Source organism: Nakaseomyces bracarensis (genome assembly GCF_045282275.1).
Source record: "Nakaseomyces bracarensis strain CBM3 chromosome Unknown Scaff12_0, whole genome shotgun sequence".
NCBI lineage: Eukaryota > Fungi > Ascomycota > Saccharomycetes > Saccharomycetales > Saccharomycetaceae > Nakaseomyces > Nakaseomyces bracarensis.
In genome coordinates, this window is record NW_027263958.1 from 660,842 (window position 1) to 687,164 (window position 26,323).

At 36.7% G+C, this 26,323-nt stretch overlaps 11 protein-coding genes across 11 annotated transcripts; 3 read left to right on the forward strand and 8 right to left on the reverse strand.

Annotated features, from left to right (window-relative positions):
• Positions 1 to 152: 152 nt before the first annotated feature.
• On the reverse strand, positions 153 to 5,189 carry URB1 (Urb1p; the record flags this gene model as incomplete). Its single annotated transcript, XM_071053855.1, has 1 exon — positions 153 to 5,189. The coding sequence occupies one exon, from the start codon at positions 5,187 to 5,189 to the stop codon at positions 153 to 155; it is 5,037 nt and encodes a 1,678-aa protein (XP_070910267.1).
• A 336-nt stretch (positions 5,190 to 5,525) lies between these two features.
• On the reverse strand, positions 5,526 to 6,866 carry SQT1 (Sqt1p; the record flags this gene model as incomplete). Its single annotated transcript, XM_071053856.1, has 1 exon — positions 5,526 to 6,866. The coding sequence occupies one exon, from the start codon at positions 6,864 to 6,866 to the stop codon at positions 5,526 to 5,528; it is 1,341 nt and encodes a 446-aa protein (XP_070910268.1).
• A 238-nt stretch (positions 6,867 to 7,104) lies between these two features.
• On the forward strand, positions 7,105 to 7,974 carry STS1 (Sts1p; the record flags this gene model as incomplete). The annotated part of the gene is made up of 1 exon (XM_071053857.1): positions 7,105 to 7,974. One exon carries the CDS (start codon positions 7,105 to 7,107, stop codon positions 7,972 to 7,974), a length of 870 nt encoding a protein of 289 aa, XP_070910269.1.
• A 441-nt stretch (positions 7,975 to 8,415) lies between these two features.
• Positions 8,416 to 9,840, reverse strand: DSN1 (MIND complex subunit DSN1; the record flags this gene model as incomplete). The annotated part of the gene is made up of 1 exon (XM_071053858.1): positions 8,416 to 9,840. The coding sequence occupies one exon, from the start codon at positions 9,838 to 9,840 to the stop codon at positions 8,416 to 8,418; it is 1,425 nt and encodes a 474-aa protein (XP_070910270.1).
• A 235-nt stretch (positions 9,841 to 10,075) lies between these two features.
• Positions 10,076 to 10,507, reverse strand: DUT1 (bifunctional dITP/dUTP diphosphatase; the record flags this gene model as incomplete). Its single annotated transcript, XM_071053859.1, has 1 exon — positions 10,076 to 10,507. One exon carries the CDS (start codon positions 10,505 to 10,507, stop codon positions 10,076 to 10,078), a length of 432 nt encoding a protein of 143 aa, XP_070910271.1.
• A 1,161-nt stretch (positions 10,508 to 11,668) lies between these two features.
• EGH1 (hydrolase) lies at positions 11,669 to 13,849 on the forward strand (the record flags this gene model as incomplete). Its single annotated transcript, XM_071053860.1, has 1 exon — positions 11,669 to 13,849. The coding sequence occupies one exon, from the start codon at positions 11,669 to 11,671 to the stop codon at positions 13,847 to 13,849; it is 2,181 nt and encodes a 726-aa protein (XP_070910272.1).
• Positions 13,850 to 13,925: 76 nt separating this feature from the next.
• Positions 13,926 to 15,149, reverse strand: PRI1 (DNA primase subunit PRI1; the record flags this gene model as incomplete). The annotated part of the gene is made up of 1 exon (XM_071053861.1): positions 13,926 to 15,149. One exon carries the CDS (start codon positions 15,147 to 15,149, stop codon positions 13,926 to 13,928), a length of 1,224 nt encoding a protein of 407 aa, XP_070910273.1.
• Positions 15,150 to 15,433: 284 nt separating this feature from the next.
• MSL1 (U2 snRNP complex subunit MSL1) lies at positions 15,434 to 15,775 on the forward strand (the record flags this gene model as incomplete). The annotated part of the gene is made up of 1 exon (XM_071053862.1): positions 15,434 to 15,775. One exon carries the CDS (start codon positions 15,434 to 15,436, stop codon positions 15,773 to 15,775), a length of 342 nt encoding a protein of 113 aa, XP_070910274.1.
• An 820-nt stretch (positions 15,776 to 16,595) lies between these two features.
• On the reverse strand, positions 16,596 to 17,651 carry HRT3 (SCF ubiquitin ligase complex subunit HRT3; the record flags this gene model as incomplete). Its single annotated transcript, XM_071053863.1, has 1 exon — positions 16,596 to 17,651. One exon carries the CDS (start codon positions 17,649 to 17,651, stop codon positions 16,596 to 16,598), a length of 1,056 nt encoding a protein of 351 aa, XP_070910275.1.
• Positions 17,652 to 19,055: 1,404 nt separating this feature from the next.
• SUT2 (Sut2p) lies at positions 19,056 to 20,141 on the reverse strand (the record flags this gene model as incomplete). Its single annotated transcript, XM_071053864.1, has 1 exon — positions 19,056 to 20,141. One exon carries the CDS (start codon positions 20,139 to 20,141, stop codon positions 19,056 to 19,058), a length of 1,086 nt encoding a protein of 361 aa, XP_070910276.1.
• A 2,868-nt stretch (positions 20,142 to 23,009) lies between these two features.
• On the reverse strand, positions 23,010 to 25,613 carry HAA1 (Haa1p; the record flags this gene model as incomplete). The annotated part of the gene is made up of 1 exon (XM_071053865.1): positions 23,010 to 25,613. The coding sequence occupies one exon, from the start codon at positions 25,611 to 25,613 to the stop codon at positions 23,010 to 23,012; it is 2,604 nt and encodes an 867-aa protein (XP_070910277.1).
• Between the last annotated feature and the right edge of the window lie 710 nt (positions 25,614 to 26,323).

Below are 26,323 nucleotides of genomic sequence, written 5' to 3' on the forward strand. Positions count from 1 at the left end.
CAATGATAAAAAAATACAAACAAGTATGTGATGCGGTAACTAAGTACTGACTGATTATTACGTCTATAAATGCATATAAAGTATAAATATATTCTGTTTTATTTATTTTGAGAATGATAAATCTGGTATTGGTTTGGCCATGTTAGATTAAGTTAAATATGAATACGCTTAATTATATTATCACCATCACTATCAGTCCATTCCCTTAAACGCTTTTGAGAGTTAGAAATAGCGACAAAGCCTTCAAGCAGTTCACCATTTGACAAACCCTGTTCTTCTGAAATAAGATAATTTATTAGATGTCTACTATTCTTGTCATTAGTGTTTAATTTCTCAGACGCCTCGTGCTTCTTTCTTTCGATGGCTAGTTTCTGCAACTCTAATGTAGAGATTGCACCATACCTTGTAGCTAGTAATGAACCACCATCCTCAATTCTTTGGAATTTATATAATATTGAAGAAATCAATTTCTGGATTCTTACTGAAAGTCTAACATAATTTTGTAGCCCCAATAACCATTCAAGTACACCTTTACTTTTTAGAATACCGAGGTCCTTATTGTCAACAACACCTTCTTCAATTCCTTCTAAAATCCAGACTAGTTGCTTAAAATAAATCTCATGATCAATAGTAGATTCAGATGTGTTGATTATATCTTTAGTGAGCGGGATCTCATTCGTGCGCACAAATGGGCCATCTAACACCCACCTATATGCACGTTCATATAATGGATTGACAGGTTGTAGTAGTATTGGAACAAGTCGAGCAATAAAATGGTAAATGATTTTCGGTAAGGAGTCCAGATTATTTTTTGATTTAGCATGATTAATACTAAAAATCAATTTCTTCAGAAGCAGTTTGAAAATGAATAAATCATTAGCTTGTTCAACGTCATTTATAGAGGACAAAAGCTGATTTAGCAGTATATTCGAAACACTGGATAATTGCCCATCCGATGCAGCATTGATTATGATTACTTCAAGTAACCCAATACCAGCAACCTTCTGAAAATCGAATTTGTAAGTGAAAGTAGTACTCTCTGTTTCTTCGGTTTCGGTCTTTTTACTTATCAAATCTTCATTTTGAATACACAATAGCATCAAAGAAAAGGGATCGTAAGAATTTGTTAAGTGGCTCTTAGATACCTTATGGAGGGAGGAGAAGAATCCTTCAAAATTCTGCATAACAGTTTCAGCATTGGAAATATTTTCAAACTCCGGAAAATCAGGTCTACCTACTAAATCCGCATACTTGATAGAGTTTTCAATAAAATCCTTCCTCAAAGTAATAACAAGACCTTCTTTAGTACTAGTAATTAAATTAATAACGTTTGCTACATCCAGTACTTCTTTAGAGTCTTCGATATATTCCCAGCTGATAACTTCATTAATCCAAGAAACGCCTACCTGTTCTTCCATGAGGGAGATTAGTTCTAATATTATCCGATCATAAGCTGTCAAGGAACCACCATAAAACTGAACAATTTGAAGCATTGTGGATCTAGTACAGGTCTTCTTTGGGTTGGTTTTAAAACCAAGGTAAAGAACAAGAGCAGTTAGATAGTTCACATGCTCGCTGATGGAATCTGTTCTGAAAGAAATACACTCATTGTTAATTAATAATTGAATGGATCTCTCACAGTTTAATTTCTTAGAATTTGCCAAGATCATCAAAGATAAGACATATTGAAGTACTTCTTCAGTGGATATCCACGAACTTTGTAGAACAACTTCCAATTGGGAGTTTAGCAATGCACTGCTGACTTCATCCCAAATGTTTGTTTTAAGGAATAGACGAGTCGAACGAGTAATTAAATTTTTGAACGCAGAACTCATAATATTACGTTCTGAGAAGAACTTAGTGATGTATAAAATTAATTTATTCATCCATTTTTTCTTCGTGGTTATATCGATCTCCGTGGAAGATTCAACATAATCAATTATATAATCTCTGAAACGATGTTTGTAAGATTCAAGAGCAAATGTGGATAATTTCTTTAGGTCTTCTTTCGAAATATGGCTTTCTCTTTTACTGACTAGCTTCAATAAGCTTTCAAAGTCATATTCATCGAGCTCCTCCAAATGTTCAATAGCATAGGTCAACGATTTGTCAGCAAATTTTAGAATATCCTCACTAGATCCAATATCTGATAGAACAGTGGCTGCAGTAGGCGAACAATTGCCTAATATTTTGAAGTATTCGCCCAGTTTAGTAATATCAAAATAAGCCGATTTAAAGAATACGTTAAAAAGAAGTTTGTTGTTGGAGATATCTTTAAAGATTTCTACCGAATCTGGTACGTTTTGTAGTTTACCTTTATCTAGAACCTCTTCGAATTTACTTACAAAGTTATCATTTTTCACATCTCTAATGGCATTCTTGAATATCTCATATGGAATTTCATCGGTAGCTTCAGAAATTTTATTTAGTACAACAGTAGCATTAGTACTTAACAACTCGACATGTTCCAAGAGCTTGACTATATCCTTACTTTCAAGATAGTTCAGAATTTCGGTAGCAAACTCACGAGTTTTTTCAAAGATTGGAACCTCATTAGCCAACAAATAGGTAACAATAAATTCTGAGAAACAACTATCTCTTATATCAGATTCGTTAAGTCTTATTAAAAATTGACTAATCATGAAATTTGCCTTTGCTCGTGTATTTTCATCACCCGCCAGTTGAGTTAGTAAAAAGTCTATGAACTTCAAATTTAGCACCTTAAAGTTAACATCAGTATTGATGTAAGTGAAAAGTGCATTAAGTATATTTATGGTAGATTTTTCGAACAAAGTTGTGGTTTTGATATCTGAATCAGTTATGAGGTCAATTATTACTGACATTAAACCGGCAGCATCCATAGGACATGTAGCAAAACGAGAAATATCTTTGCTTAATTCATTTAAAGATGACAATGTGATGAATTGACAGAATGACGAGTTCTTTGAATTGTTCATAATATGTTCTTTTTTCTTCATTGGATTCGTATTATTTGAAATGATATGATCATCAAAATAAGTTGGTAGCAAACCAACAACCTCTTTCATCTCAGAATTCACTAATCTAATAATCCCAATCTTGGATTCTCCGATCAAAGACATATTTCTCAAGAATATCATTACCCATTCATTTACAAGATCATAAGGAGTCGTTCTATCAATAAATTGTAGCTGTTCCGCTAGCACAATAAGAATGGGAGAAATACGCTCATAATCAATAGATTTGTCAGAGTATTTATATGGTGTTTTGATACATCTTGCTATTGTTTGATCCAGTAGTTTGGCGATCTTTTGTACTTGGTCATTTTCTTTGTTTTCCAGTAAGACTATCTGTAAACTATTCAATAGGGCGGATACAGGTTGAATATAAAGATCAGCAAATATTATAGTGTTTTTTGTCATATTATTTAGGATAGTTGAAACACGTTCAGAGATACCTGAAGTCTTAGCAGCCCCAAGAAATAATAAGGAGGTGAACAAGGATTTTTGTGTTGCATTCGAATTCCACCATTTCATTTGAGAACCACTGAAAGCTTGGAACTGTAAGAAGTTATCAAGGATTGAAAATTCTATACCGTCAAATACTTCCTTTCCTAAAATTGACATGTAGACATTGTTAGAAGGCAGAGTTATATTGAATATATTTGGAAATATCGTAGCATATAGCCTCAAAACTAGAGTAGTTGATAGTAAGAGGATTTTCTTCTCAGGATTATCGGAGTAAACCTGATTCAACATTGTAACTAGAACTGGTAATTCTGGTATCCTACTCAAAAACAAAGATGTGATTTCAAGTTTATGATTTGACCAACCTTTCTTATCATATAATCTCAATACGGCTTCAAGCTTTTCGAACGCAAATGCCAATAATTGTGTACCCATCGTCTTAACTAGTAAATTCTCATATTGTAATGTCTTTGTTAGTGCACCCTTCGAAAGCGCAGCCGGTAGTATGTTTTCAATTACTAGAGCCGGATTCGGTATTTCATCAGTTTCGATCTTCATCATAAACTCGGGTATTTGACATCTAATAATTCTGCCATACAATAAAGTTAGGCCAAACCAGTATGAAGTTACATTTGGATCATGGGTCCCAAGAGATAAGATATAATGACAATATGGCGGAATTAGTTCGGGAACATGAGTCAGAGTACTGATAACTGTGTTTGTCTGCATTACATCATCCCACGGTTTGAATATTTTCAGCATACTAAATAGTAATTTATTGTAAATCTTGAACTCTTTTTGATTTATGGTTATGGTAACACCCTTCGAGTCGTTGTTTAATGGTGAGCTCTTGAACCAAACACAATCGTCATTGAATGCAACGGAATGATCAGGGTCTGAACTATAGGTCCTAAAGAACTCATTTACCTTTTTCACCAACGGTTTGTCCCCCGAGTAGTAAAAAGTATGTACTTTAGCCAAAACCATCTCATTGAGCACTTTTGTCTTGGTCATCTTTTTAAAACTTGGTTCTTTCAATATACTATCTACGAACACTGTTAAAGTATCCATTATGAGCTCATGACTATCAACTTTATCCATATATTTGAACCACGCACTTAATAATTTGAAGTTATCGGATAGAATATCCTTTCTTAATATAGCAGGGGCTTTGCTAATCAAATCTAGGAAGAATTTCAAGAAGAATTCTCTAAAGCTTGGTCCATCAGTGGGCTCCGCCAACTCTGCTCTTGTAGGTGTCAATATCTTGGGGAATATTGTTATCTTCAAATCAAAATATGCCAGAAAATCCGGTAAAAACTTACTATCATTGAAATTTATCATTTCCCTCATGAACTTTAATGTTGGTATAGTGTTACCTCTCCTCATGGCACTTACACCTCTGTAGAGAACCTTAGCATACTGTGTCAGAATCAATTGGATCAGAGAAGATCCGTGCATAACCACATTCGATCCACGACCACAAACCACCAACACTTTGTACAATAAATTCGTCAATCTTCCAAAACGAACATGATTGTTGACCTGCGCAAAATATGACCAACTTTGAACAGTTTGGCTCATGAAACCCCTCTCACAGAACTGGATTAGCTGACCAAAATCATATGATTCCGCAACAGGATATAGAACATCGATTATCTCACGCAATCGGTCCTCAGCAGCACTGTTCTCCATGGCACTTCCTGCCTTCGAGAACTTTGAACCTTTCCCACTTCTCTCCATTGTTTTAGTTTGGTTTTTCAATAAAGCACTTCGAAACTCCAGAAAGATACTTTAATGAAATTTGTTCGTATTACTTATTTGTGTTGTATTGATTATTTATATATATAAAGAGAATAATTATAGCTTGTGGTCCTAAATCAATGTTTGCGATGAGATGAGCTCATCGCTAAAAAAATTTTCCAGCTTAAAGATCGGAAAATTTTTCAGTACCTCAGAAACCACCGCAGGGCAGGAATTTCTAAACATAAGGGAGATGGGGGAAACATCAGTTTGTATTAATCTAGTTATCTATTTTGAGACGTACTGTACATTTTTATTATTGTATAAAGGTTATATTTATTGAATGTCGAAGATCAAGGAGACACCTTCATCTCCTGCGGTGATTAGACGTCTTGTGTCGTCCTTTTCTGTGAGGGCGAAGTCCAAAACACCCATGTTGTGGCCAACGTAGACGAACTTCTCTTGGCCAGTTCTTGGGTCGTATTCGTAGACCTTACCGTTGATGCAGGAGACAAACAGGTTGTCTCTGGAGTCGAACGTCAGCTTTGTAGCGGAGTCCTCCATGACGAACTTCCTTCTTACTCTCCACATGTTGGTGTCATAGAGCAGGATTTCACCACCGACGAGGCCGATGGCCATCATTGGGAACCCATGTGCCCAGGCGATACTTTCGATAGAGGCGTCTAGTTCTTCTTGGTCTGGTTTTAGCTCAATGACGCCAGACATGTGCAATACAGCACCGTTATTGTTACAGTTCAAAATTGCTATTATACCGTTGTTAGAGCCACAGGCCAGCACACCACCGTTACCGTTGGTCACGGAAGAAGGTGCCACAGCCAAGGATATCCAGGGTACTTCCATACCCTTCAATTCAGCTTGTGTGACTTTGAAGTTGGCCTGGCCATTGTAGCAGTTCCAGCCGACGATAGTGCTGTCTAGGGAGCAGGTGACTAACTCTAAAGTGCCGAGCTCTTCGGACTGCTCGATGTTAATGAACTCACCCATGGTACACTCCGATTGGTGCGAGAACCCACTCATCAGTTGCTCCAGGGAGGCCTGAGCACCTTCCCCATTGATCTGGTAGCACCACACGGAACCGTCCGTGGCACCAAAGGCAAACGCACCACTCAATTTGGGATGTACCTTCAACCACACGATCTCCTCTACCTCCTGCAACTCACTCACAAGCTTCCACTGCGCTCCACCCTTCAAGGAAACATGCACAAGCACTTTACCGGTCATGTCCGCAGACACCAGAAACTTCCCGTCAGGAGTGAAATGTATAGCAATAACAGACTCGGTATGCCCTTCTAATGTCCCTGCAAACTTGGTAGGCTGCGAATGCGACGTCCATAGATGGATCAAGTTGTCACCACCACCAGAAGCCACCAACGGCAGCTGTGGATGATGCGTAACCACAAACACAGAATCGGTGTGCTTATCAAAATACGCCCTAGAATTGTTAGACAGATCAACCTCTACAGTCTCCTCCATAACATCACCTTCACCAGCGCCTTCACCTTCACCTTCACCCTCACCTTCGTCCTCAGCATCCTCAGGCTCCATGTCCATGTCCTCAGGCTCATCGCCCTCAACTTCGATAACCTGCTCTACTTCATCGTTACCAATGTACTCATCAGCAGGACTGCCCGCACGCTCTTGCTCATCCATAGACATTTCAAACTTCAAACTCGTCTTTTGGTTTTGGTTTGGTCCTTTGGGTTTCACTTTATAAAGTTTATCTGTATTGAGAATGGGTCTCTTTATATAGGGCCACTTGGAAAAAAAAAATTTTCTTTATTGGTGGCGAAGGGCTAAAAAAGGCTTTTATATAATAATTATATAACAGAGGGAAGGTGGGACTGCTTTCCAAAGGTTGATATTTAAACTTGCATCAACGATAGAAGTATTGACTATGATGGGAATTAGCTGGGGATTGAAGAAGGACTCTCTGAGAGCTCCTATGAGGAGTAATGGTGGTTCTATAGGAGTTACAGGAGCTACTGGAACGTCAAGCAGTTCAGGTATAAGGAAGAAGAGAGGGTATAGTGAGGTAGGGCGTGATGAGAAGAGGAGGAGGCAGGCTATAGTACACGGGCAGGCGCTTCCTGTTCACCGGAGTCTTGAGATGATGAGTAAAGAGCAGCTTGGGGCTGTTTTGCTAGAGATGTTGAAGCAGCACCCTGAGGCCAGTGTTACGTTCCAGAGCAAAGTTAATGGGTATCAGTTTGGGTTTGAGAAGTACCAGCAGCTTCTGAAGGAGAAAGTGGAGGCGCTGTATGCGAGTGTGCCTTATAACAGGTCGTATGACAACAATAATCTTGACGACTATGCGTTTGTGAGGATGAGACCGCATATTATGGAGCTTTTGAACTGCCTGGTGGACTGTGCGCTGGACAACCTGCCACCGAGGAAGGCTAGTCTGCATGAGTCGCTCAAGTTTCTGGACTCCTGTACACAGCTGGTGCTTGACCTCCCCAGATTTGAGCTCGGAAGCAATAACTACTACTACGATAAATGTGTGGAACAGCTGGCGCACCTGTGGTGTTCACTGATCGAGGAGATCGCCAAGGATATAAACATGGTAATGAATACGCCTTTGACGACGTGGATAGATAAACTCGAGAGCTACAACGATAGGTCCCGTGGTTTGCTACAGCAACCATTGACTCTATTCAGATCACTAGCCTCGGACGGTGACCTCTTCGCAGAGGAAGAGAGGTCATCAAACTCTTTAGTTCCAAGTTCCCTGCTGCTGGACATGAATGCTGGTAACAACAATTGAAAGAAATACACTTTTAGAAAGATGTAATTTATAATATGATAAAAAAACTATTAAAAATTTTTTTCGAAATAAAAATATGATACAAAAACAAACTACTCTTGTCATATAACTTTAATTAACGTGGTTTTCCTTGGTCCTAGTCTTTCCTCCCCTTTTTTGTTGCATTAATCTTTAATATTATTTCGATTACAATTCCATTCACTTCAGGTACAGATTAAAAACAAGATTATTTACTTTCACTATTTTGGGAATTTATCCCTAAAACTATTTGCGGTAATTTTTTATTAATATATATTACATACTAAGCGTTTTTAAATATGAATAAACAAACTTTAACACACTTAATCATATAAGTTTTAGTTTTATTATTACAACCTAATTAGAGCTAAATAAGAATATTAGTGACATTATTTTTGTTTTTATTTTCTCTTTTCCGTATGATCATTCATTTAGAGTACTTGCCAAGCCTTGCAAAAGTTGACGAGTGTCCAATGACTTCTTTTCTATTGCATCGTTTATATAACAGACTCTGCTTAGTTTATCGATTTTAAGTTTCAGGGATTCTAGTAATGCTCGAGATGTGGAATCTAGAAGGTGTGCATTACTGCTCAGACAATATATTCTTTCATGTAATGAGGTACCTACTTTCTCTATCTCTATTCCCGTACTCACATCTTTGGGTACAGGATCTGTTTTTACGTTTCTTATTCTATCCCAGTCCTCATGAGCATCGTAAGAGTCTAATGTACTTGCCCAGTCATCGATTTCTTTCTCTAATCTACTAATTTTCTCTTTCAGCATTTGCAAGTTCTTTTCATTCTCAACATTCTTACTGTTGGGAAGCCTAAATTGTGGGGCAATTATCTTCCTTTTCCTGAGATTGTTCCCTCTGCTACGATGTAATTTCTTTCTGTTCTCTAATTCAGGCCTTGTTGGTTGAATCGCTAGTGTCACATCAAAATCCTCCTCATCGTGGTAACCTAGGGTACGTTTCACGTTGGCTCCTCTAGTATCGTCATCCTCATAATCTTCAAATAGTGCTCTCAATTCGGAATCATCGACTAGTCCTTCCTCAATTACTTCTTCTTCTTCAGCCTCCCAGTCGATCTCGACAGTTCCTTTCTTTAAATCCTGTACAAAACACTTAATAATATCCATTGTTATCTTTTTAGGATCACCATAAACATTATCATCGTATCCAGTCTTTACATTACTGGCTCGTTTCCTATCACTCTCTAAGATCCTAGTATACGTTCTATCTGAGCACCAGTTAAACAATTGTCTTACCTGGAGACCCTTACCAAATGAGACATCACCAACATGCTTGTAAAACTCTTCCTCAGGAACTTCCTTATGTGGAGATACAATCGTATTTTTTCTATCTGGCCCTGACAGCATCGATAACCGTCTCCCACGTTGCGACAGCGACAGCCTCTTATTCCTAGCACGCTCATTCTGCGAAGCTGAGATCGAAGCTTCAGTATTAATAACTTTAATAAGCTTGTCCCGCGGTATATCCAACCCGCCTAAATACTCCAACGGTACCAGATACTTAACCGAACTATCAGCAACTTGCATCGATGTATTGTTTCGCGTCTCCCCAACCTCTCGATCCGCTTCTCTTTCACCATCCACATCCATTTCCATTTCCATTTCCACATCAGCACTCGATCCTCTCGTCGCCCCACGAGAAGAGAAGTTATCAATCCTCCTAGCACCTCTCACCTCATGTAAACTGTCTAACCGCTCCCCAAGCGTCGGCACTCCCTTCGTACTATGCCTGCGAAACTCAAAATCATCCTCACTACCACTCTCCTTCCCACCAAGCGGTATCGTCTCCATATGTACAGTATGTAGCCTTGACATTAGGTCTGCACCTTTTCGTATGTTCTAGCTTTACTCCTTTGGTCTTCTATGTAACTTTTAAATATTGATTTGTTTATAAATTGTGTCTCTTCTAACTTTTTTTTTCTTTCAAGGCCTTTATGTGTGTATAACGCTTTTTTAAAAGCGATGAGGTAAATCAAAGTACAATAGTTTTTATTAATTAATATACAAAATGCTAAATGAAGACTTGCTATAAATCTGACTGTATATACGTTTATTTACCGGTGCTTCCGAAACCACCAGCGCCACGGGCGCTTTCCTCTAGGGACTCTACGACGACGACCTCTGCGTCATCGACAATCTTCTCAAGGATCAACTGGGCTATACGGTCGCCTCTCTTGATCTCAAAGTCCTTCTGGGAGTGGTTGAAAAGGATAACCTTGACCTCACCAGTGTAATCTCTGTCTACTACACCAGCACCGGTCTGGATACCGTGTTTCACGGCAAGACCGGAACGTGGGGCGATTCTACCGTAAGTACCAGCTGGCACGGTGAACGAGATGTCAGTGGGCACCATACCTTGACCCATGGCTGGGACTGTGTAGTCGGCAGAGGCATATATGTCGTAACCGGCAGCGTTAACAGAGCCCTTGGTAGGGATAATACCGTGTTCAGAACGCAATCGGACTTTCAAAACGTTGCTCATTTGTTTAGTGTTTTAGTGTTAATATGATACTGGGTTCTTTTTTTTTTCTTATTGTAAGGAAATACATGAGATAAAATGATAACTTAGTGGCTCACCTTTATATAACAAGCAGAAACGCGAAAAGTTTTTCTTTATACTATGTTAAAAAAAGTAATTAAAAAAGAGATACACGAAAAATATTACAAGACTAAGGATGTTATATTGGCATTCAATATAAATATGCAATACGATGTTCAATTTCAATACAATATCAATTTAGTGCACTTTCAATTGCACATATGTACAGTGCAATATTTCAAGAATATTGATATACGTCATTGCCGTCTTACTGCATTACCATGGCACTGCTTTTTACTTTTGCAGCATTGCATTGCTAAGTAGTACTAGAATACTTTGTTTGATTAGGATGAGTATTAGTATATATGTTGTGTCGGATGCACATAACTACCCACCTGGCACATATCATGTCATCAAATACAATAAGCGCAAGTGGTTTAGTGGTAAAATCCAACGTTGCCATCGTTGGGCCCCCGGTTCGATTCCGGGCTTGCGCATTTTCTTTTTATTTTCTTACTAAAAAATTCCCACTGTTTTGTTAATTTTTTGATATTTTTTTGACGACCAAGTATTTAAAATAGATCACATATCACATACAAGACATTAAATATAAATCAGATAAAAAGCATTATATACAATGTCATTATATATAATATACTATACATAATAATATATACGGTACATATATACAGTTCTACAGCTCTAGCCGACACTGAGTCTACAACCCAATATCATACCATGTGATCTGTTATCTGTCTACAAAACTACAGTTACATCTCCTTCTCACAACAAGTTTTCTATTCCGATATAGTGTAACGGCTATCACATCACGCTTTCACCGTGGAGACCGGGGTTCGACTCCCCGTATCGGAGTAATTCATTCGTTTTAATTTTTTTTCAAACTAGCCGTTTATATATTTTTTTCTTGTGTGTGCGACATTTTCTAAGAGAACAATGGCAAGATGTGTGAGAACAATGGGCGATGTCACTATTTCTTTCTTTTTTTTTCTTCCTACTTATATATTAATGATATAGTAACCTAATTAGCAATAGCTGTATGGATCCGTATCAAACCTATTTAACTTCTAAAGATTATAGAACCAAATGCAACCGATACGTATAAAAGGTGGGGACTTCATAGATGAGTACGGTCGAGTAGTCCAACTCCGAGGTGTCAATCTCGACTCTTCTGTAAAGACACCCTTCAATACACGAACTGTAGAGCCAATTGACTATGAGTGTGATCAGAGTTTGACATTCGTAAACCATCCTTTACCATTAGAAGAAGTAGATGTGCATATTAATAGATTGAAGTCACTAGGTTACAATATGATTCGGTTTCCCCTTACATGGGAATCAATTGAACATAAGGGTCCAGGACAGTACGACTTTGAGTACATTGATTATGTGGTAAAAGTATTGGAGAAGATTAATGCCATTGGTGGGGTATATGTATACCTTGATCCGCACCAGGATGCATGGTCTAGGGCATGCGGTGGGTCCGGTGCTCCTCTATGGACACTACACTGTGCAGGGTTCAATCCAGGAAAGTTCAGAGAAACACATGCAGCTGTCTTGCACAGCGACTATGTAGATCTTAGTACAATGGAAGAGTCCAAAACGACACCTTACCCTAAGATGCTGTGGCCCACGAACTATTACAAACTGGCATGCCAAACGATGTTTACTTTGTTCTTTGGTGGTAGGATATTTGCTCCAAAATGCACAATTAACGGGTTGAATATCCAGGATTATCTACAGGAACATTTTATCGATGCATTTTTAGCTCTGTACAGAAGAATATTAGCAATAGCGCCTGAGGTTATTACAAATAATTGTGTAATTGGATTCGAGACCATGAATGAGCCTAGTAATGGCTATATCGGAGTGCCTGATATTACCAAGTTACCAGATGATCGTGATCTTAAACTCGGCGGTACTCCTACTGCACTAGAAAGTTTTGCCTTAGGAGCAGGATTTAGTTGTACTATCGATTGGTATAAACTATCTCTATTAGGCCTTACCAAGGAGAAGAGAGTTAGTATGAATAGAAGTAAAACCAATTGCTGGCTTAACAAAGAGGGAAGGTCACGACTAGATATTAAATATGGCTGGATTAGAGGTACGGAATGGATAGCAGGTAAATGTATCTGGCAATTACATGGAGTTTGGAGTGCGGATCAACAGGGAAAACCAATGGCCTTGAAGGTTGATTATTTCACATCACCTCCCAGTTTATCTGAGAAGATTAATGAGAGATATTTCATTGATAAATTATTTCTAAATTATTATGAAAGGTTTTATTATAAGTTTCGAGCTATATCGAAAGAAGGTATAATTATTATAGAGGCACCTGTTTTTAAATTACCGCCAAGGCTAATTGGAAGTAAAATAATGGATGGACGAATTGTATGTGCTGGTCACTTCTACGATGGATACACAATAATGTTCAAAAAATGGTCTGGCTATTTTACTATAAATACTTATGGAATGGTTAAGAAGAAATATTCTAATCCAGTATTCAGTATAGCTTTGGGAAATCGGAACGTCAAAAATTGTATAAGAAATCAATTATTGGAAATGAAAGAAGATGCGCAAATGATGCTTGGAAGTGATGTCCCAATGATATTCACCGAAATTGGTGCTCCATATGACCTTGATGAAAAGCGAGCTTATGCTACTGCAGATTTTACATCTCAAATTAGCGCATTAGATGCCGTGGGTTATGGTCTAGAAGCTAATAATTTCTCATATAGTATTTGGTGTTATAACCATGAAAATAGCCATAAGTGGGGTGATAACTGGAATAATGAGGATTTTTCCATGTGGTCCAAGGACGATATCAAAGCTAATATAAGAATGGTAGAAGACTTTAAAATTAATTCAAACAAAATAACCGACCTTGCTATAGCGGATGATGAACCTCCAAATAATTTTGGAGTCATATTTAGTGAGTCTGATTTGAATGGTTTTAGGACATTAGATTCTATCCTGCGACCATTTCCAATGTGTATCAATGGAAAGTTTCAAAGTGCAGAATTTTCAATTAACAGAGAATGCTACCAATTAAAAATATACTCGCATGGGTCACAACACGGGACAATGATCTTCATACCAAGGTACCATTTTCAAGTTGAAAATTGCAAAATCATAATTACTTCAGGAAAAATGTCATACAATCCCAAATATCAAGTGTTAAACTGGTATTCTGTTGAGAAAGGTAATCAATCATTACAAGTAATTGGAAAAACAAATTCTGAAAAACAAAATTGCATTATCTGTTAGTTGTAATTATAAGAGCTAAACTGTATCTATTAACAAAAACACTTCTAAAGCTATATAAATAGATCTCTTTTCAATATCAATTGAGTTCATCATCTTCTCTTTCTCTTTTTATAGATTTCGTTTCTTGTTTTAGCATCTTTATAACATAATCCTTGAAGTACTCGATAAAAGGTTGCAATGAGGTCTTGGAAACATCATTATTACATTTTTCCATCTCAACTTGTAATGCCAGAAGTTTTGGAGCATCATCGGGTGTAAAGTCTTCGTTAATTGGAACACAGACATTACCAGTTGCAGGGTGGATACAGAATGGCGCCTTCAGTAAATGGATTGTTTGCTTCGTAACTTCAACATCTAATTTTGGATACAAAGTAGTAATAACTATATCCTCTTTCGATTCCTGCAATCTAGCATTCATTATCTCCTTTTGCCTTTTCGTCTTTAAGTTTATGCTAGAGGCAATAGTATCGATATCGGCCCATTTATCTTTACTAGATCTGTTAGGATTCTCACTCCAGTATTTACGCAGAGATTCAACGACACCCTTTTCGGTCAAAGACGGTAGTAGAGTTTTAAAAGCTTCTTGATCATCTCTCCATGGATCTTGTTCTTCTAATATTACATCCACGAAATGCCCCTTTAATAAATTCAGCGATCTGCTTAAGTGTGGGTGATAGGGCCTCCTCAACCCCAACGGTTTATCATAATTTCTATCCTTCACAACATTTAGGTAATCCAATACATTTCTCCGCTGGATATCATTTAGCTGTCTGGCACGTTTGTCACTCACCCAACAATGCGCACCACGTCTCCCTGAGAAAACCCAAACAAAGTTGTGGTATCCAAAATCCTCTTCTAGAGCTGCATTAATAACCTCCATTGCGAGCGTTATAAACCTCCAACATCTATGGCAGACCTGAGCACCGGAACAACATGTTCTAAAAGTATCATAATCATCCATATCAATATCGAAAACCAACTCCTTCTCTAACGGCACCATTTCACTCTTAAGGACAGAGTCACGCTCCTTAGGAGGCTTATTATAAACAGCACCAATCTCAAATCTATCAGGATTGGCCTTCTCAATAGACTGCTTGAACTCCCCAACATCGCTATAAGAATTGTATCTTTTATACGCACCTGACCTAAACGCCATTGCAAACTCTCTATTCACCAAATCTCTACCTGGCTTCTCAGAGTGGTTAACCCACTCGAATATTGATTGAAACGGATACAAGTACTGGTAATAGTACTGCATGTCCATGGAACTCGGACCATTCGAGGGCTTCACGGCTGTCATTATCGTAGTATATATTTAGTGTCCTTGACTAAAGTAACAAGATTTGATTATTGAATATACGAATAGTGTGGTTAGATTTTTGATGAGATGGCTAATATCAATCGATATTTTGTATAAAAATGCTTTTAATGCTGACGCGTCGCCGGGAGGCCCATTTAAAGGTTTAAGAAAAATTGAAAATTTTTGTGAGAATTAATTAAATGATATATTATTAAGAGAAAGACTTCAGATGTTGCTAGATGATACGTGCAAACAAGACTATTAAACCACTTAACACACAGTAAATGAGTCGTAAGCCTGTTGCCAAGAAGAGGAGGTTCCATGACGATGACAAGGTCAATAAGAGGAGGAAAGTAGCCGAGCCGAAGAATACGCTTCATGTGAGCAATCTTAATGAGAAAACCAATACGAAAAAACTGCGATATAGTCTGTACATGTTGTTTTCTATATATGGTGAAGTACTCAAAGTACAGTTGAATTTCAGGAGGTTGAGGTCACAGGCATTTGTAACTATGAGGACCACAGAAGAGGCTACTTTAGCTAAAGCATCACTGGATAAAGAACTGTTCTTCAATAAAGAACTCCAGGTTGAGTTCAGTAATAACAATACCGTACAGCTAGAGTGATTGGAGTAAAACCACCTGAATAAGAAAGGTTGGAATAGTTTCCCATAATTTTAACGATGTTTTAGATAAAATAATAAGGTTTAGTTTTTTTTTTTTTGATCACTGAGAGTTACTGAAATAGACCCAATTAGAGCCTCAATTAAATTTTGATAGATTTTATGGAAAACGTATAACGAGAAAAGGACCGAATATCAACCGTTTTTATTACTATCATGCCTGTCCAGACAGTATGCCCATGTATGTAGTCAACGTACATATAATAGAGTCGAGAATTTAGATTCCAATTGTAATATTAATAATAAAAAGAACATTTTTATCAATTAGCTTTGTATTATCTATTTCTGACATCCTTTTGAGATCAAAATATGGATAGACATCATATAATGAAAAAGTATCACATGATTATGATTGATTTGTTGTAATGCTGATCTTCAAAACTGTTTATATACAATTACTATTCCGATATAGTGTAACGGCTATCACATCACGCTTTCACCGTGGAGACCGGGGTTCGACTCCCCGTATCGGAGTAATTCATTCGTTTTAATTTTTTTCAAACTAGCCGTTTATATATTTTTTCTTGTGTGTGCGACATTTTCTAAGAGAACAATGGCCATTGCGAACACCACAGCTTCTGCCTTTTGGAACGATAATAGTCTGGTAATCAATTGTCATTACTACTTTGCAAATAGCTCAATATGACGCAAGGTAAGATGTTTAAGCTTTAATTTCAAATAAAATAGTTTGTTTAAAATATAAATAAAATACATACCACGTTTTAAATTAGGTCGTCAAATGAATATGAAGTAATAAATAAAAGTTATTCGACTTTATATGATTTTACTCTTGAGAAATTGAAGGATCTTTCGTTCTTTAAGGAATTCTCTAGTATTGTCCCTTCTCGGTCAACAGCTACCGACTTTACCCATTCTAGTTGATGGTGTTTCCTTCTACCTCGATTCTTTATGATAAATTGTTCGTGAAAGTCATACTTATCATTACTTCGTCTAATATTAAGTACTCCGAAGTTATAATCAATGCCAATTGCCCATTGGCAGACTTCAGAACCTTTTGGTTTATTGGCTTTAGAAAAATGTTTTACAATTACAGAGGGTTCGTCAGTTGTAAGTAATCGAAGGCAAGTACCATCCTTGTAGAATCTAAAATAACGGTAATAAGTTAATATTTGAATTGGTTTTTGAAGTGACAGGGATCCCTCATCATTAGCACCAAGCCTTAAAACATTGACCACACTAATATAAAGACCTTGGAATTTAATAAACGGCCTTTCCGTTAGCATTTTAAGTTTGTCGTTACCCCAAATCTTTGATTCGACTTCCGAGATATCAGCTATTCCATTAAGTTCTAACTCCGCCCGATCATAGACTTGCTTTTTATATATCATATCAGCGAAAGTCTGAAAAGGATGAGAGTTGTGAAAACATAACTTGTTAAAGGCTTTACAAGTAAGAGATAGATTCACCCAAGACTCTCCAGACCAAAAAACGACTTGCTCGACAATCCGTAGTAGAATATCGTTAGGCGTCATTTCTAATAGCCAACATGGGTCCAACTGTACATCATTATCAGACGAACTTAAATCAGTGCCGTCAACATCTTTCTTGGAGGCGTTTCCTTCATCGTTTATTCTTAATGCCTCTAGTTGCTTTTGTGCCTTATATTCATCGAAAAGCTTTCTCCTATACATATTTTCCACTCCATGGTCGACTTTTAATGCACTTCTATAATAGTGAATAGCATCAGATAGAGAGCCTTCTTGTTCCTTCGAAGCCCCCTTTTCCCAGAGACTCATGGCCTCTTTCATCCGGTCATCAGGTGTAAGTTCAGGTTTAGCTTGTTTTTGTAATGTCGTCATAATATGTTTTACAGAAACAAAAATTTACTTTAAATCCAAAATACTATAATCTCGACAATGTTTACTGATGATATTTTTTCGTAGGTTTATATAGTAGTCTTATTACCAGTATCAAAAATCAAACTTTTAGCATCCAATTATCATACCATTTATCTAAGATATTTCATGATGTTTCCCTCACACTCGTAAAACTAAACTAAATAAAAAACTAAGGGTAATAACAATATCTTTTACAAGTATCTCAAAAACTCAACTAATACATAAATATAATAAGAAGAAAACAAACATATTATTGTATAAAAAAGTTAAAGGATATTTTCTATTGAACGATATCCCAGCGAACATATCGATCGTGAGGGAAGAAACCCAATTTCAGTTTCCTAGATTTTCACAAGATTACCCGGTTATTAGTAAGCAAATGATTTCCAACTAATTTATTTAGAGTGTTGATATCCATACCCTTTAAACAGCTTAACATGCACAATACATATATTCACCTAATCAAACGGCTAGTAATGTGTGTGATATGTAATTGAGTAACAGTAGTGAAGTTCTTTTTTAAAGAAACTACCTCGAAAGGGATAAATCTGGAACTCAAGAGCTTAGATTTCTGTAGTGTATGTAGTATATCTACTGAATGCTAGGAATCAAGCGAGGACAAAATAATGAGGTGACATTGCACCCAGACCCCACAGTTTCAAATACAATGAATTTGGATAAGCAAAAGAAAATAACCATCCTGGAGGCATATTCCTTCTTCTACTATCATCTAATCAATAAGCGCAAGTGGTTTAGTGGTAAAATCCAACGTTGCCATCGTTGGGCCCCCGGTTCGATTCCGGGCTTGCGCAATTTCTTTTTTTAAAAAAAAAACTCCACTAATATTGTTACAAGTTCTTGGCATTGAATAAATTTATTTTAAAGAGAAGGAACAGTTATCGTTACAGTATATATAAGATGTTATATAGAACAATATATTTATATATTGGAGGATTATTTCGAAAATCATAATGAATATTGCAATTTTCGAAATATAAAAGGTCATTAAAAATAAAAAATCATAAAAAACAATAATAAAGCTACAAGTAAAATTTGGTTACAGTAATATTCATTTTCATTGCAGTGAAAATAGAACAACTGTGAAAATTTTTTGTTACCAGTAATAATAAATGGGCAAGGTCGGGTCCGTTTTATTTTTTTTTCTTTTTTTTATTTGTTTTTTCTTTATTATATTGATCAAAACTTTAAATCATGAAATAGTATTATTTGAATGATCAAATTTTAAAGTTAGGATTAAGTAAATAAATTTGTGGAATAGGAATATTGGATACATTTTTTTTTCTTTCTATTTGACGGTGTCGTTAGTTTTTTGTTTTGAATTAAAAAGAGAGAGGTGTTCAATTTTTAAAAGCCAGCTTTCTTGTATTCTTTAATAGTCATTTCAAAGATAGGTTTTTGGGCTACTCTGGACCCAATCTTAGAGAAAACGTTAATATCAGCTCTAGTAAAACCTTTGGAGAAAGTACAGCTTCCAATGTGCTTCTTTCTAGAACAAGAAGTGCAAGGTTCGAAGTAGATGATTTTATCTAGGTGCTTGATTACTTGAGAAACCTCACTTCTTTGCTCGATTCTTGCAAATAAATCTTTTGAGATATAAGCGAAGGCGCTACTCTTACTAAATATTTCAGACCTTAGCTTTTCTTCAATCTCATATTTAGATAGTTGGTGGTGCAGATTATTGCTGAACATATGGAGAATAGCTTCGTCCTGGCAAAGGATCTCTATTTTAGCGTCACATTTTATCTTCTTAGAGCGACACTTGTCACAACTTGGTCCTATCCTTTGTCTCTTACTACCCGCTGAATCAGTTAGGTCGAGAGAAGAGTCCCTCCTGAGGCCAGCCGTGACTGAGCTAAATGAGCTATCAAAAGGCGAGAGTCTTCTGGAGTTAGTAGTAGGTTTCTGGATGACGCCATGGTTTAAAGTTGGAGAAGGAAGCTTTTGTTTTGGAGATGCAATATTTAGCAATGCTTTCTTAGACTTGGTCTTCTTGAAGGTCTTAGTCTCGAAGTGGCTGAAGCTGAGACTACCACCACTACGCATCTCGATAGGTGTAATTGGCATCTGTTGAGGTGGAGTCTCCTGTAGTTGAGCTCTCATAACGAACTGCTGAGGCGAAGGAACCTTCGATAGTCTCAGAGATTCATTGTTCATATCATTAGAACTGGAAGAGAACACTGGGTTGTAATAGTATTCACTTTCCACACGCCCTTTCTTCAATTCGTTGTTGATGTGACCACCTAGAAATAAATCCGAGGAAATAGAAGAACTAGATGATGTTGAATCGATACGACTCAATGTAGTAGAACTCGAGTTACTTCTAGAACTAGAATTACTACTGTAGGGATCATTATACGGTCTTGGATTAGACAAATTGGGAAGCAGTAATGGAGGTAGTGATGTATCTTTATTTATCACTGTAATAGACATTTTTTATTTTTATCTTTAATATCTCTATTGATTATATTTTATTGGGAATGCTTATAGTTGTTTGATTTGTTCCACTTCACTAAATGTTTAGGATCAGGAAAAAAAAAACTGAATAAAAAATCGTTAAGTTAAGGATTTAAAAAAAATATTTATTTATTGATTTTTGTTCTACCCCAGATAATATGATTATCTTCTCGGCCTTAACAGCCCATCTCCCAAACCAATTCCTTCTTTTTTCATTCCATATTTATATAATTTTTTTTTCTTCATTCCAATGAAAGAACTACGATTGCTTCTCCTTATCATTGATTAGCAACTATAATGGGTGAGATTTTTCTTTCTTGTCTTTTCAATTCAAAAAGAAATGAAGGGAGTGGAAAAATAGCAAAAAGTACCAAATCGAGGGTAACAACAGACCGCACGGAAAAACTCCCTCTTGCACACTTTTCGCACACTTGTTTCCGCACAAGCACACTCTATCTCTCCGCATATGGATCGGAATAATTATTTACCATTCACAAATAAACACAAAATTGTAACTATATTGGTGGGGCTAAGAAAACACAGTACTTTAATCCGAGAATTAAAAAAAAGAAATTTAAAAGTAGAAGGGAAAAAAAATAAAATTGGGGTCCAATTTTTTTTCTTCCTCTCTGATGCAACTCATTTTGTGTGGGGAGCTTTACTTTTTTTTTTTTCTTCTATAATTTTGATGTCTGTTGTGTACATGTTATGTTGTAACTTTCCTCTGTGTTAGTTTTTCCGTTTAACAACATTTTTTTCTCGGGCTTTTTCTATGGGGAGGAGTGAGGGGTACGAAAGAGAGGGGACAACCGAAAAGCCATTAGATGTAAAACATGGAAAAACAAAATAAGTTGTTCCTCTTTTAATTTTTTTTGTGACAATACCCCCACATCATTTCTATAGATCCGGAATAACTCCTTGAATTTCTCCGTACTACTTTTTCCCCGAAGTAGAGATATGAAGAAACAAAATCACCAAATCATGGAAGAAAAAAAAAGGTTGTTCCAGAGAAAGAGCCGTGGTTTAGGAAATAATTTTTCCGGTACATCTCATATGGTAAGTTTTTCCGCACGCCATGCAAGAAAACAGACAACCCGTTTCGGAGAAGTTTTTTATTTTTTTCTGCCGTAGACAAAGGGGGAAAGAAGGAGAGAGGGAGGGAAAAAGAAGGCGAAGAGAATCATTAGTTTTAAGGAACACGAGGTTACGTTTACACAGATTAATAGGAAGAAATGAGAGAGAGAGAGAGGGGCAGAAGAGGGATATTGAAATAATGTTTCTCTTAGATTGCATCGTGCCACTCCAGATATAGTTTTTCCGTTTCAGGACATGGACCCAAGCAGCGTTCGGCCTTTATGTTCCGCCCCACACTGCTTCGGAGAAATAGAAATAGAAACAAAAACCAGCTGGTAGAGAAATACTATACCCATAAAGAAAACAAAATTAAAGGCGGGGTGGGGCAATAAATATTAAGATTTCGAAGGGAGAGAGAGGGAGAGAAAGACAGAAGGCAGGAATATAATTAAACACTACAGTTAAAATTTCTTTTAATATGCAAAATTGGGTAGAAATAAGGTAACGGAGAATAGTGTAAAAAAAATTAACGACATATTCGGTGAGCGCCTCCTTATTGCCGCGGCGTGTCCACCCGACACAAAAGAAAGTACGATAAAAAACAACAAAAAACAACCTATATAGCGATATGGTGAATATATAGATATAGCGACGACATTATACCCAGTAAGCAAATAAAAAAGGGGGACAGGGAAAGAACAACACCTGCACGGGATTTCAACATCATGATAAACACAAACAAAAACTCCCTTGCCCCAGATTTATTTTTTATCTTACTTAAGAAAACTCCCTAAAAGGCCTAAAAGCAACCAAAAAATATTTCTTTCTTTTTTTCCCTCTGTATGCCGATTTGACACATATCTCCAGCTCCCAAATAGGAAAATTTTTGGTACAGTAATACTTCCATTGTAGGTACACCTTTTCTTTTTTTCATTACTGGTGTGTAGCTTCATTAATTTTCCTTAGTGTAGAATACGTAGAAGTCAAAGGCAAAATTGGAACCGGGGGGCGGATCGAATAGATGGATATATACTTGTATTGACAAGGAAGAAGAGAAATAAGCAAACTAAAGGTGATTAGAATGTAAAATATGTGCAGGGGCAAGATTTGTAAACAGGAGGAAGCCGCGGCGGTTAAGAAATGCAAACTTATTAAAACTGAATAGAAAACTTTCCGTGCAGCGAAAATACTTCCTAGAAAATAAGCCTTTTTTTTTCCTTTAATGACGTATTGTTTGAACAGTTTCCATACTATTTGCGAAGGTAAATAGTACAAAAAAAGAAAGAAAGAAAACAATTTGTTAAAAATAATGTTAATATGACATTAAATAGAGACAATGAAAGGAACTGTAGAAACGAATTAAATAGAATACATCAATGTAAAATGAGGCAATATAAGGTGGAATGACGTATATTATCTATGTTTTAAAGAAATGTAATAGATTTATATGCTATGCTATGTATTTTAAATTTTTTCGGAATGTTTAAATGAGAAATTAAGCTGATTTTTTTTTTTTTTAAAGATACATTAAAAAAAAACATAGTAAAACAAAACAATAAAAATATGAAATGAAGTTTATCATTAGGTGTAGGTGATGAAATAAAAAAAAACAAGTAAAAACTGAGAATGAGAAAAAAAAATTAACAATAATAATACAAATGCAATTATTTTTTTTTTTTTTTTTTTTTTTTTGGTTTCCTTTTGATTTTTTTTACACAAAAAAAAATAACACCATAACAGTAATGAGGAAAAAAAAAGAGAATAAATAAATTAAAAAGTTGTCATGAAATTGTCTAACTCTGCAAAGCCTTCCTCACTTAACAATTGACTTGGAGGGGAAGCTGTTTGTAGACTGCTTAGTGGCGACTGTGTTTGGCCATCAAAACGCATTGATGGACTAATAGTTCCATTTCGAGCATTGATTACATTGTTGTCCAGGTTACTGTTAAAATTCGTCACGTCATTATTACTTGCACTTTGGTCAAAGATTTGGAAGTCTTTAGTATCCGGAAATTTTTGGGTCTTGTTATCAGTGAAATTTGCCAAAAGGTTATTGGCATCTTGACGATCTTCTATTGAATGACTAAATGGATTATTGTTCGGCTGAGTAGTACTTTTTCCATTTTGTGTTGGTCTAATGTACTGGTCATTGAAAATTGGATCAGGAGACCCATTTCCCTCACTTCTCTGAATATTACCCGGTTCAGTTATCACGTCAGGAAAATATTTAATTTTCCCTTCAATGGCTTCGGGCGTGTTTACACTTCCGCTAGCTAACACCGGATCGGAACCTGTCTTAACTGAGGCGGATCCGTTTCCGCCCTTAAACTGGCTGTACGATTGTTCACCTCTGTAATCTTTATGCGCAGTTTGTCTGCTGGTGGGGTGAATATGCTGGTTTTGGTTGTACTGCATCTGCAGTTGTCTATTCGAGTTCTGTCTCCCTGATTCTTGATTACTACTAGTATCAGTATCGTTGCTAGCTCTGTCTGGAATATCCATGAAACTAGGTGTTAATGATAACACCTCCACACTTCTGACACTATCACTGTCGTTGTTATTCCTTACAGCAGGATGACTAACGTATTGTGAAGACGTTGAAGCTACAGCTGTATCATCGTATTTTTCGTTACTCTTTTTCATGTTGCTGCCACTCCTGATGGATTGAATAGTGGCTGGATTTTTGACCCCCTCTTGTAACATTAAATTTGCCATTGATAAAGTTGATATTGAGGATGAATCAGCCAACATATCGAGAAGTCCTGAATAATTCAAATTCTTCGAAGAAGACGTCATATCTCCCTCCATGAATGAGAAATTATCTGCGTCAGTAGCTTGCGTACTGAAGTTATTCCCATAATTACCATTCATATTATGACCAATCATTGTGCTGTTACCGAGTGAATTTTGCGATTCATCTAAAAGGTTATTGACAATTGCTGAATCATCGTTGAGTCCATCGGTAGGTAAAGGCCAATCTTGTTGCATAAATGATTCTTGATCATTAACTTTACCAATACCGTTGATATCAGGTGGAACATATTCATCAAGAGGAATACTAACCTCACCAACTCTCGTCCTCGTCTGTGGCGTAATCTTCTTGGAGTTAAATAGAGGATTTAATCCTATAGTGGCATTCTCTTGTGCCAAATTATCACTAACGGACCGCTGTAGCTTTCGAGGAAGATTTTTATTTGAATGCAAATTGACGGCATGCAAATTGGAATCACCAAATTCATTCTTCACTATTCCAGAATTGGCATTAACAGGGCTATTTTCGTCAGTACTCGATACTGTATTGTACCCATTTTCCCAGTCCACTATCTTTGGGTTAACTGGGTGTGCTGTATTCTTATGTAGAGTGCCACTAGCTGAAGTTGGAGACAAAGTATCGCTTAATAGACTGAAAGACATTGTACTTAATGGAGGACTTTGTGGAAGGTTAATATTCTGTTCCAGTGACTGCGTCGAGTGTAACGAAGATATAGATGCCATAGAAGGAACATGATGATAATCTTTCGTTACTCGCCCAGGAATTATCGGATGTGAGTGGCTGGTGCCGTGAGATCCATAACCATGGAGACTATGGCTGGTATGTGTTGTTTCCGTTGTATCTAGGAATTCTCTACCGAGTAAACTTGACGAGTCATTTACACCTTGAAACTTGTCATTCTTATTAAACACGGAGCTATCCAGAGATGCTGAAGACTCAACTCTATCAAAACTTCCACTGAAGGGGTTAGAAGGAGGTAATATCTCATCATTGGCAAAATTTCCTACACCAAGACCACCAGTGTAGTAGTCATTAAGCGACGTAGGACTTGTCATTACATCATTATTATTTACTGTATGCGAGAGGTTGCCGTGGCTATTTTCCCCCTTCAAAACTTTGGACAGTCCACTAGAACTCGTGGTATTCCGTTTTCTTAGAGACTTCCCATTGGTCTGCAAACCAGCATGGATATGGTCAGAAGAAGCCGTCCTCCTTGGCTCAACAAGCTTCTTTTTCCTAAGAGCACCATTGTTGTTCTGTACGTTGTTACTATTATTACTATTATTCCCCGTCACAGCAGATACATCCTTCTTACGTCTAGTCTTCTTCTCCTTCTCCGGTAACGGAAGACCTTTCCTCTTAGCCTCCTCCTCCGCTTCTCGCTGTAACCGTTTCTTCTCCAGCCGTCCACACGTACACTGACTCTCAACAGCAACTACCTTCTTATTCTTCCGAAGAAATTTACAGTACTCACATGTTGTAGACGGCCTACCTTTAGGCTTGATCATCATTAATGGCTGATCCGTATGATTACACGTAGTAACCCTATGCCCTCTAATACATCTCTCACATGCATATTTAATACCATTAATTAATACCATTTTTTTCCCCCCTGCTTTTTTAATATATGTTTTAGTATTTTCTATTCGTTTTTTTTTTTTTGGGTTAAGGTTAATTATATATGCTCTCCCCCCCCTTATTATAGTATTATTTATTATTATTTTTTTTTTTCTTTCTTTCTTTCAATGTAAGGTCCCTATGTTTTATTTTTTCTTTAATTTAATTTAGTTTTAATCTGTTATTGGGTTTAGTTTAAATATGTTTTTCTTCAATATCTTTATTTGATATTGATTATCTATCTTTTTATTATTTTTTTTTTTTTTTAGATTTTTTTTAGTTTTCTTTTAATTTTTCTTAGATCCTCTTTTTATCGTAATTTTTTTTTCACTTTCACTTTCTTCCTTCCTCTATGTGGGAATTAGAATTTTTTTAAGAATATATCGCCCTTCTACCTTTCTAAGTGTCAAGTGCTTTTGTTTTTTTTTTCATTTCAACTTTTTAAAAATTAAAAAAAAAAATTTTTTTGGCAAAATAAAAAAAATTTTTTTTTTCCCAAGCTTATCCATGAAAACCATTGTACCTCTCTACTACCTCACACACACACTCTCTCTCCGTCTGCCTCTACCTAAACAACGGATCGCCTCTTCTCAACCCTTTTCCGCCCGCTCTCTTCTTCCTCCCTCCTTCTTTACCTCCGTTTCTCTGCTTGTTCTTGTTTCTTGTTTCTTCTTCCCGAGTTGGAAACTCCTCC